Raw genomic sequence first — 12539 nt, 5'->3', positions numbered from 1 at the left:
TTATCATGTTGCAGGTGATGAAGAGCAGCAGAGCTCAGACTGTCTCAGGATGGTTCTGATTGGGAAGACCGGCTGTGGAAAAAGCTCCTCAGGAAACACCATTTTAGGAAGAAAAGCGTTTAAAGCTGAATTAAAGCAAACTTCAGTCACCAAACTCTGTAAGAAAGAAGTGGGTGAAGTGGACGGTCGTGCTGTTGCTGTGGTCGACACTCCCGGTCTGTTTGACTCGACTCTGTCACTTGACGAGGTCAACGAGGAAATGCTGAAGTGCATCAGTCTTGTGTCTCCAGGACCCCACGTCTTCCTGGTGGTGGTGCAGATCGGCAGATTAACCCCCGAGGACAAGGACACACTCAAACTCCTCAGGGAAGCTTTTGGCAAGAATTCAGAACAGTTCACCATCATCCTTTTTACATATGGTGACGCATTAGAACATGAAGAAAGATCTGTTGAAGATTACATCAGAGAGGATGACTCATTGCAGAAGCTGATCAATGACTGTGGAGGAAGGTACCACGTGTTCAATAACTATGATAAAAACAATCATCAACAGGTCAGAGATCTGATAAGAAAGACTGATGACATGTTGAAGAGAAGCAATGGCAACTACTACACCAATGAGATGCTGCAAGAAGCTGAAGCAGCAATAAAGAAGGAGATGGACAGAATCCTGCAGGAGAAGGAAGAAGAAATACGGAGAGAAAAGGAGGAACTCAAACAAAAACATGAAGAAGAAATGCAAGAAATGAAAAGAAAAATGGAAGAAGAGAGAGAAAAACTACAACAACAAACTGAGCTGAAACTCAAGGAAATGAAGGAAAATATAAATAAAGAGCAAGAAGAGAAAAAAAGGGAACAGGAAGAGAGGGAAGAGGAGAAGAGGAAAAGGGAACGTAGTGACGAAGAACATCGCCAGAGATTCAATAGACAGCTTGAAATGTTGAACAAACAAATTCAGTCAGAAAAAGAGGAAAAGAAAAGCGTTAGCAGAGAGTTGGAACAGACCCGGGAAAAGTGGAGAAAGGATAAGGAGGATTTTGAGAAAGAATGTAAAGAATTGTGGGAAAAACGGAGGAAAGAAGATGAAGAGAGACGACAGAAGGAGCAGAAACGACTGGAAGAACTCAAGGATCAATACAAGAAGGAGAAAGAAATGTATGAAAAGACAATGGAGGAGGAAAACATCAGAAGAGAAAAGGTGGGAAAAGAATTAAAACAATTACAAGAAAATATAGAAAATCTGAAAAAGAAGTTTGAAGACAAGGTCAGGAGAGAAAAATAAATTCCAGGAAAAATATAAGAAAGTGTCAGATCAGGAGGAAGCACACAAGAGGGAGGTGAATGAAAGAGATGAAAATTATGACCTCTTAAAAGGCCCTCAAAGAAACAAACGAAAAAACAAAAGAGAGAAAACCATCTAAGAGAAATCAATGAGTTGGTAGAAGCTGTTTCAGAGAAACGCAAAATCTGACCGAAGTCAAGGATTTACTGACGAAACATGAGAGGGAAATTAAAGAAGTAAAGAATGAGAAGGAAAAAGACAAGCTGTAGAAAACTCATGAAAGTGAAATTAATGAAATGATAGAAATGTTTCTTGATGAAAGTCGGAAAAAAATATTTTGCAGCATTTCATGGGAGAAAGATCTCTGCAGTGGTCACAAATATTCAAGACTCATACTTGGTGACAACTTCACATATGTCTAAAGTGAGAAAATCAACCTACGCTCCTCCTGGCCCATTCTTCTTTGGCAAATCTCTCCAGTTCCTCTAGATGTGATGGGTGCCTGGCATGGACATGTTTGTTTAGGTCACCCCACAGATTTTCTATTGGATTTAAGTCAGGGCTTTGTGCAGGCCATTCAATGACATTCACTTTGGTCGTCTGGAGATAGTTCTTCACCAAGAGGGAGGTGTGTTTAGGATCCTTGTCATGTTGGAAGATGAAGTGACGTCTCAGACCCAGTTTCACAGCTGACTGCCTAAGGTTCTCTTTCAAAATAGCCAAATATTTTTCTTTATTCATGATTCCATCCACCTTGACAAGATTTCCTGTTCCAGATGCACTGAAGCATCCCCACAGCATAATACTCCCACCACCATGCTTCACTGTGGGGATGGTGTTCTTTGGGTTGAATGCCTGTCCTTTTTTTCTCCAAACGTAAGCAGTGTCCCTGTGGCCAAAGAGCTCTAGTTTAGTCTCGTCAGACCATAAGACACGCTTCCAGTATGAATAATCTTTCTCCAGGTTGTCTCGAGCATACTGAAGTCTGGCTTGAAGGTGCCTCTTTCTCAAAAGTGGGGTTTTTCTTGGTCTGCACCCTCATAGGTCATTCCTGTGCAGAGCTTTAGTTATGATCTTCTTCGAGACAATGATTCCTGATGTGGCCAAGTCATTTGCCAGCGCCTTGGACGTTAATCTGGGGTCTCTAGACACGTCTCTCACCAGTTTCCTCTCCAGTCTCTCTGAAATCTTTCTCTTTCTACCTCTGCCAGGCTTGTTCTGCACTGTGTTGCTCTCTTTGGAGCGTTGAATGATGCCTCTCACTCCAGTCCTTGACACCTGGAAACAGTTGGATATCTTCGTATATCCCTCCCCTGCTTTGTGGGCATCTATAATTCTTATTCTGAGGTCCACACTGATCTCCTTTGTTTTTGGCATGTTGCTTCCTCAACTGCCAGCTCCATAATGAGGCTTTTATACCAGGTTTTGGCTTGAGTTAATTAACTGAATTGAGTGCAATCACCTGTTTGACCTGATTACCTTTATGCACATCACCTGTGAAGGTTAAGCACATCACTGCATAAAAGTGGCTTGTGTGATGACTTAATAAATGGTAATTTCTTAAAGGGGGCTAATAATAATGTCCCTGGTCATTTTAGCTTTTTCTTACATAATAATGTTTTGGTGCACAAATATAAATGTTTTGGCCCATATAATGACAAATTGTATGTTCAGGAATGCTCTGTTAGAACCGCCTTGCTCTGCTAAAAAGGATCTTGCCAGAAACTTGAAAAAACTTAAAATTCCATAGGGGGGCTAATAATATCGTCCTCAACTGTATATACAGACATGCCTTTGTAGGCCAAAAAGCTACGAGAAAGGAATTAGAAGAGGGTTTATAGAAGATGTAGATGCAGATGAAAGGGCTACATCTCATTTGTAATGTATGCCTTTCTCTAAGAGAACTAACACCTATGGGTGCAGGGGGCCCAGGCTCTGGAATCAGCTCCCCTGTGACTTACTGCCATCACTGACCTGGGCCTTTTTACATCGAAACTGAAAACGTATTAATGCAGGGTGGCTTTTAATACTCATTAGTGTGGATACACTTTTTATACTTTGGTCTTGATGCTATGTTTTATTCTTGTTTTATTCTGCAGGCACTTTTTGTCTTAATTATATTTATTGTGTAAAGCACCTGTAGGTCGATGTAAGGTGCTATAGAAATAAAGTACATTTACATTTACTAGCACATACTAGCACCTACTAGCTCCTACTAGCACCTACTAGCTCCTACTAGCAACTACTAGCTCCTACTAGCTCCTACTAGCACCTACTAGTACCTACTAGTACCTACTAGCACCTACTAGTACATACTAGCTCCTACTAGCACCTACTAGCACCTACTAGCACCTACTAGTACCTACTAGCTCCTACTAGCTCCTACTAGCACCTACTAGTACCTACTAGTACCTACTAGCACCTACTAGTACATACTAGCTCCTACTAGCTCCTACTAGCAACTACTAGCTCCTACTAGCTCCTACTAGCTCCTACTAGTACCTACTAGCACCTACTAGTGTGGTGGCAAAAATTGTTGCTCAAAAATGCAAGTCAGGACACCTCAGCTGTCTTTCTGATGCTTTGATGAAAGAGGACAAATTTACATTCATGAATGTAGCGACACAGTCCAACAGTTAGTCCTGTGTGCGCTCAAGAAGATTAGAGACAAGTTATTTTATACTTGGGAGCTGGAACAGACAAAATATCGCTTATCACCCTGACAACTGTACTGTGTCAGAGGTGCATGACCTTGGCAAGGAATTTTCAATTGAAAACAGTGGCAGCAGACAGTGTTATTCCAAAATTTTCCATTACACTAGCACCTACTAGTACCTACTAGCAACTAGTAGCAACTACTAGCACCTACTAGCACCTACTAGCTCCTACTAGCAACTACTAGCACCTACTAGCACCTACTAGTACCTACTAGCACCTGCTAGTACCTACTAGCACCTACTAGTACCTACTAGCACCTGCTAGTACCTACTAGCACCTACTAGTACCTACTAGCAACTAGTAGCAATTACTAGTACCTACTAGCAACTACTACTACCTACTAGCACCTACTAGAAACTACTAGCACCTACTAGTACCTATTAGTACCTACTAGCACCTACTATCACCTACTAGCACCTGCTAGTACCTACTAGCACCTACTAGTACCTACTAGCACCTACTAGTACCTACCAGCAACTACTAGCACCTACTAGCACCTACTAGTCCCTACTAGCAACTACTAGCACCTACTAGTACCTACCAGCAACTACTAGCACCTACTAGCACCTACTAGTCCCTACTAGCAACTACTAGCACCTACTAGCACCTACTAGTCCCTACTAGCACCTACTAGTACCTACCAGCAACTACTAGCACCTACTAGCACCTACTACTACCTACTAGCAACTACTAGCACCTACTAGCACCTACTAGCACCTACTAGCACCTACTAGCACCTGCTAGTACCTACTAGAAACTACTAGCACCTACTAGCACCTACTAGCACCTACTAGCAACTACTAGCACCTACTAGCAACTACTAGCACCTACTAGCACCTACTAGTACCTACTAGAAACTACTAGCACCTACTAGCACCTACTAGCACCTACTAGCAACTACTAGCACCTACTAGTCCCTACTAGCAACTACTAGCACCTACTAGTCCCTACTAGCAACTACTAGCACCTACTAGTACCTACTAGAAACTACTAGCACCTACTAGCACCTACTAGCACCTACTAGCAACTACTAGCACCTACTAGCAACTACTAGCACCTACTAGCACCTACTAGCACCTACTAGTCCCTACTAGCAACTACTAGCACCTACTAGTACCTACTGGCAACAACTAGCACCTACTAGTACCTACTAGCTCCTACTAGCACCTACTAGTACCTACTAGCAACTACTAGCACCTACTAGTACCTACTAGCAACTACTAGCACCTACTAGTACCTACTAGTACCTACTAGCAACTACTAGCAACTACTAGCACCTACTACTACTACCTACTAGCACCTACTAGCACCTACTAGTACCTACTAGCACCTACTAGCACCTGCTAGTACCTACTAGCACCTGCTAGTACCTACTAGCACCTACTAGCTCCTACTAGTACCTACTAGCAACTAGTAGCAACTACTAGTACCTTCTAGCACCTACTAGCACCTACTAGCAACTACTAGCACCTACTAGCTTCTACTAGGACCTACTAGCAACTAGTAGCAACTACTAGTACCTTCTAGCACCTACTAGCACCTACTAGCAACTACTAGCACCTACTAGCACCTACGAGCACCTACTAGTTCCTACTAGCTCCTATTTTATTTATTTAAAAGGAACAACGCACATTAATTGACATGAGCACTTGAGTCCATCATGTAAATGTGCCAGATTTAGCCATACAGGCTAATTTACATCTGCAGTCCCTGGCAGGTTGATGGCATATGTAAAACACACACTAAAACCTTAAAACACAGAGTACATACAATTAGTAAAACCATGCTCACATAAAAGCACATAAACACAAACAGGTATAAAAACAATAAACTGAGCCCTATACCAGATTATGACAGCATGTTTGATTATCCAGTAACCACTGTTTTATGTTTTTAGAGAATGAATGAAGAGATGTGATGTTCCTTAGTTGTACGGGTATAGTGTTCCAGGTACAAGCTGCTCGATAGGAAAAGGCTGACGGCCCAAAGGAACTTTTTCTATGTGCAGTTTTACAATCTCCTCTGGCGGCAGCTCTGGTAGATGATTCAATCTTTATTTCAGACTCAAATAGGTCCATATAAATACAATAAAAGAGACAACAACAACAGTAGACAAAACAACAAAGGACAGAATAAGAACATACCTAAAAAATATACAAACACCCTATCCAATGCCTCCAAAAACTAGAAAAGAACCTAGTACTGCTCTTTTTGGGCATGGTTAAAGCCATAATTATTTCATTTTTTGAGTCATTCAGCCTTGCCATAAAATGATACATGAGATTCCTAAGGACAGCGTCTAAGGTAAAAACACCACTGTGCACAAAAAACTGACTGGCACTCGTCCACCTAGGGAGCTTCAAGATAATTCTAAGTGCATCGTTGTATGCCACCCGTAGCTTATTAAACTTAGCCTTACTGTAGCTGCACCACAGGTGGGCAGTGTACAGTGAAGTACAATAGGCTTTAAACAAAGCAATTTTAACATCATGAGTACACATACAAAATTTACGTGCCAACATATTTGCTTGTGCGTACAGTTTACAGTACTGTCGCTGAATATCATCATCATCACAAAGGTCATCCCTGATGATGTGACCAAGATATGTGACCTTATCCACAACATTCAGCATTTTGTCTGCCAGGAAAAAGGTGGGGAATGTTCTTTTCCGGTCTTCCTTAGTCTTTACAATCATAACCACAGTCTTTTTTGAGTTAAACTTGATATCAAACTGCTTCCCATAGTCTGAGCAGACTCTAAGCAGTTGCTGCAGACCAGCAGAGTAGGGAGACATGATGACCAAGTCATCAGCGTACAGTAAATGACTAATGAGCCTTTCTCTGACCATACAGCCAGTCCTACACTCTTTAAGCCTTTTAGAGAGCTCATCCATGTACAAATTAAATAACATAGGTGACAGAATCCCACCCTGTCTAACCCCATTTGTCACTAGGAAGGGTTCAGATGTAGTATTCCCCCATCTTATTTGCATGGTTTGATTTGAGTACCAAAAATGTAAAACCCGTAATAAATAAGGAGGGACCCCTCGCTCACGTAGTTTCACAAACAGTTTACCATGGTTAATGCGGTCAAAGGCTTTAGAGGCGTCCAGGAAGCACATAAACATGGTAGAGTTATGTTTTCTGTACCTACTGACAGCCTCTTTCAGAGCATAAATACACATGTCAGTGCCATGTTTACTCTTGAATCCAAACTGATCATCTGTGGCGACTATATATTCCTGTAGCCTATCTAATAAGATTTTTTCTAATACTTTTGACAATATACTGGCCAGAGCAATGGGCCTATAATTTTCTATACTGGATATCTTCCCTGTTTTATTTTTAATAACTGGCACCAGCAGAACTGAGAGCATAGAGTCAGGTAGTGTACCATGCATCAACATACCCGTAAAACACAAAGCAAGTAAAACAGAAACTCTGGGGCTAGAAAATTTCAAATGTTCTGCTGTGATCTGATCGGGACCACAAGATTTGTTTAAAGCCAATTTCCCAATGACGTAACTGACTTCATCAGGCCTAATAGCCACATTGTCATGGGAAACATCACCAACAATAAAAACATCACTTTTAACACAGTTAAAAAGGTCCATATAATGTCTTTTCCATAAAGCAGCAATATTTACACTCCCAGTTACCCCTTCGATACTAGATGGCAAATGTATTTTACTATCATTCATAATCTTGACTTCTTTCCAAAAATCTTTAACATCATTTTGTTGCAGCTTTCTGGCCATAGAATTTGCTCTCAAGGTCTGTTCGTTCCTCTTAATGAATCGCACCGCATATTTGAACCGAGTAACAACCTGTTTCTTTAATTTAAGCTGGTGAAGTCCGTCCACATACTCATTCCAGCCTGGCCTGAGATTATGCCGTTTAGCCCTTCTCTGACAGATGAGTTTTGATTTTGTTTAATAAACTCATTGAGTGGACGGGGGGCCAGACCATGAAGGATTTTATAAACAAGTAAAATGTCTGCAAACTTAATCATATTTCCCCAGTTTAAAAAAACATATTTAGTTAAAATATTACAATGATGATATAAATTAGACTTTTTGTCCAATGTTTTCAAAGCCTGCTTATAGAGTTTTTCCACTGACTGTAACACGGTCCTACCTGTCTGGGACCAGCTGGTAAGACAGTAGTTCATGTGCGAGAGAATCATGGCGTTGATGTATAATTTTGCAGCCTCAGTTGTTAGATTATTCCTGATGTGTTTAAAATGTACCAGATTAAATGTAATTCTATTCACAACTTTTTTAACTTGGGTTTTAAATGTTAGTTGTGAATCTATTACTATGCCTAAATATTTGATCTCATGGGCTACTGATAGTCTTTTCCCTGCTACAAAAACATCTGGATCTGGATCTCTATTTGCAGACTTTGAAAAAAACATACATACAGTTTTATCGACGTTGAGGAGTAAACGAGAATTTGTCAACCAACTAGTGATATTGATCATTGAGGCTGTTAGTTCCTCTGCAGCGTCCTTCTTATTTTTAGCATGTAGATAAATGACTGTGTCGTGAGCGTACATCTGACAAGTTACCGTAGGTGGACAAACTTCAGGTAAGTCATTAATATACAGACTAAACAACAAAGGACCCAGAGTTGAACCCTGAGGTACACCAATATTATTATCAACCAATTGTGAAGTTTTATTGTCAATGCGAACACATTGCTTTCTATCTGTTAAATATGATTTTATCAATTTCATTACATTTGGTGAAAAATTAAACTTTGACAATTTGGTAATTAATACCTCATGATCGACTATGTCAAAGGCTTTCTTGAAATCAAGGAAGATGGCGCCCACCACACCTCCCCTGTCCAATTTAGCTTTAATATTTTCAAGAATAAAAAAAACAATTTGCAGTTTCTGTAGAATGATGTCCTCGAAATCCAAATCGCATCGGATGCAGTGAGAAGGAAGTACCATTCAAATATAATGTTATCTGTTCAGAAATCCATTTTTCTGCAATTTTGGATACTGCCGGAAGAATACTAATAGGTCTGTAATTACTAATAGCCATATGATCACCTGATTTAAAGACGGGTGTAATTATTGCTGTTTTCCAGGCACCTGGAAACACTCCTTCATTGATGGACCAATTAACAATATTTGATATAGGGGGAATCAGTGCGTCCTTATGAGTTTTGATAAAAACTGTATCCATCCCATATACATCCTTTGCTCTTGAACATTTGAGAGAGGAAATAATCGCAGTACCTACTAGCTCCTACTAGTACCTAGTAGCACCTACTAGTACCTACTAGCTCCTACTAGTACCTAGTAGCACCTACTAGCTCCTACTAGTACCTAGTAGCACCTACTAGTACCTACTAGCTCCTACTAGTACCTAGTAGCACCTACTAGCTCCTACTAGTACCTAGTAGCACCTACTAGTACCTACTAGTACCTACTAGTACCTAGTAGCACCTACTAGTATCTACCAGTTGTACTCTTTCTCTCTTGCGTTGTGTTAATTGAGATGCACATTCACTTTCTGGCTCTGCTCGTCTTTATTCGGGCCTGGTAATGAACACAGCAGCATTAGCTCCAACAGCCAGTTTTCATGGTAATAGCTCCAAATACACACTGAGACAAAACGAAATGAGTTAGCCAGCTACACCACGAGGATTAGCCACAACCTAAATGTAGTTGGTAATATCACGGACAACCTGCTCAATAAATCAGCATAAATCGGCATAAATTGCGCCAAAATTACACGATTATTTGAAAATGGCCGACTTCCTGTTGGGTTTTGGCCATGGCGCCAAGAGACTTTTCTTTAAGTTGCGACATGATACAGGTGTGTACCGATTTTCGTGCATGTATGTCAAACCATATTGTGGGGCTTGAGGCACAAAGTTTTCTAGGGGGTGCTGTTGAGCCATGAGGCCACGCCCATTAATACAAACCATTTTTCACCAGGCCTGGCTTGGTGCAAAATTTGGTGAATTTTGGGGCACGTTTAGGGGAAAAAAGACCCTCATTTTGTCAGAAGAAAAATAAAAACGAGAACGAGAACTCCTAGAGATACAATAGGGCCTTCGCACTGTAAGTGCTCGGGCCCTAATAAAACAAGACATATGAACTATCCACAGTATTTTATAGAAAATTATATAATTATAAACGATATGAATGAAGTAGCTAATAGACTAAATGATTATTTTGTAAATATTGGACCTAAATTAGCTAATGAAATTCACAAACTAGGAATACATAACGATAACTTAATAGATAGAAACTCAAACTCCATTTTTCTCAAAGATTGCAAAACTTCTGCAAAAACAAGACATCCATGGATTACAACGACATAGATATGAAAACAGTAAAAAAAAGTCATTCATGGGATTTCCAGACTCACATCTTTAACTTCTCATTACAAACCGGTCAATTTCAAAACAGTATGAAAGTAGCCAAGGTCATTCCTCTGTTTAAAACTGGTGACAAACATCATTTCACCAACTACAGGCCTGTATCTATTCTCCCACAGTTTTCAAAAATTATTGAAAAAATGTTTTGACCTTTCTGACCTCGAGGCCCAATTTTTTCAGTACAGGGCGGCCCAGGGCCCAAGCAAAAACCTTGTCAAATAAAATGATCATCACGTTATGAAACATGTCAATGTTAACATGCACACGTCAAGCTTGATTTATACTAGGACAAATCAATCAGTTCAGGCTTATTAATAAAAAAGATCAATAATTAGATTTTACTTAAATAAAAAAGGAAGGACTCAGAATAAAAAATATATATACATATAAATCAATCAATGGATGGCAGTAGAGCGGGTCGTACAATGATCGGAAGGTCGGCAGTTCAAATCCCGCTCCGTCCCAGTGGCTGTCGTAGTGTCCTTGGGCAAGACACCTTACCCACCTTGCCCCGTGTGAATGTTTTTGAATGTTTGGTGGTGGTCGGAAGGGGCCGACTGACGCTTCTGTCACTCTGCAGGGCAGCTGTGGCTACAAACGTACCTTACCACCACCGGTGAGAATGTGTAGGAATGAATAATGGTCTCTGTAAAAAGCGCTCTGGGTGCCTTTAAGGGCGCTATATAAAACCAAGCCATTATTATTAATAAAAAGTAAAATAAATACATTCAAAATAATGTTTTTAAATTAAATAAACTGTAAATAAAATTGAAATAAAGTGCAAATGAAACTATATTTCTGCATAGCAGAACCAGAATAATCTTTATTTTCTTTCATATACATATTAACAAAAAAAATACAATTCCCTTTTTATCTGCAGCTCTTAATGAGACACTTGGGCCTCTGAGACACAATCAGGTCCAGTCTGGGTGGAATGGGGGAAAGGCTCACTCTCAGAGTAGCATCCAGCGTTGCTCTGAGTCTGTTTCGGGCTTTGGGCTTAGTAGCACTGGAGAAATAAAGGATAAATGATCAGGCCAGTGATACAGTGTTTCCTCAAACCAGAGCTTTTAGTTATCTTTTTAAATCACATTTTACATCAACACTTCTTTGCAAACTGTTAAGTTTAAACCATATTTTAAATCAATTCAATTCAATTCAATTTTATTTATATAGCGTCTAATACAACAGATGTTGTCTCTAGACGCTTTCCAGAGATCCAGAACATGAACATAAACATAAACATAAACCCCCGAGCAATTATTATATAAACAATGGCAGGTAAAAACTCCCTTAGTGGGAGAAAAGCCTTAAGCCAAACAGTGGCAAGAAAAACTCCCCTTTAGGAGGGAAGAAACCTTGAGCAGGACCAGGCTCATAAGGGGGGGCCCTCCTGCCGAAGACCAGACTGGGAGTCAGGAACGTCAGCACCACAGCAGGCAGGTGGAAGCAGCAGCGGGATGACCGGGGGGGGGGGGGGGGGGGGGGACGACACAGGCCAGAACGCAGCTCCCGAGGCTCCAGCCTGCAAACATGCACAAAAGAGAAAAAAGGGGTCTGGCACAAGAAACTACAGGAACGATGGACAAAAATGATAGCTATGAGATATTTATAATAGATAAAAATGGTAATGGAGAAGAGAGGCAGGGAAAGGAGAGGAGAAGAAGGGTGGTTTACTAAACACTAACTATAGGCTTTACTAAACAGAAAGGTTTTAAATTTAGTTTTAAAGGTGGAGGTGGTGTCAGCCTCCTTAACCCAGATTGGAAGTTGGTTCCAAAGTAATGGTGCCTTATAGCAGAACGCCCGCCCTCCAAATCTACATTTGGATACTCTAGGAACTACGAGTAAACCTGCACTCTGGGAGTGGAGAGATCGGCCAGGAACATAAGGCACTATCAAATCTTGTAAATACTGCAGAGCTAAGCCGTTTTGGGCTTTATATGCAAGTAATAAAATTTTAAATTGAATTCTGAATTTTACAGGTAGCCAATGGAGCGACGCTAACACTGGAGAGACGTGGTCTCTCCTGCTGATTCCTGTCAGCACTCGTGCTGCTGCATTCTGGATCAGCTATTCAGCAAATTACTTGGACATCCTGCTAACAACACATTACAGTAATCCAGTCTAGAAGATA

The 12539-nt window shown here is 40.6% G+C and overlaps 1 protein-coding gene across 1 annotated transcript in view; it reads left to right on the top strand.

Moving 5' to 3' along the window:
* Positions 1–12539, top strand: part of LOC133451357 (GTPase IMAP family member 8-like) — a 40551-nt gene that overhangs the window by 17456 nt on the left and 10556 nt on the right. Inside the window, exon 5 of the mRNA XM_061730335.1 lies at positions 15–1198. Coding sequence (XP_061586319.1) covers positions 15–1198 — 1184 coding nt within the window. The remainder of the gene's footprint in view (positions 1–14; positions 1199–12539) is intronic.

The sequence above is a fragment of the Cololabis saira genome, chromosome 9 (genome assembly GCF_033807715.1).
Source record: "Cololabis saira isolate AMF1-May2022 chromosome 9, fColSai1.1, whole genome shotgun sequence".
In the NCBI taxonomy this organism is placed as follows: domain Eukaryota; kingdom Metazoa; phylum Chordata; class Actinopteri; order Beloniformes; family Belonidae; genus Cololabis; species Cololabis saira.
Note: the sequence above shows the minus strand (reverse complement) of the source record. Positions and strands in the feature narration are given on the sequence as shown.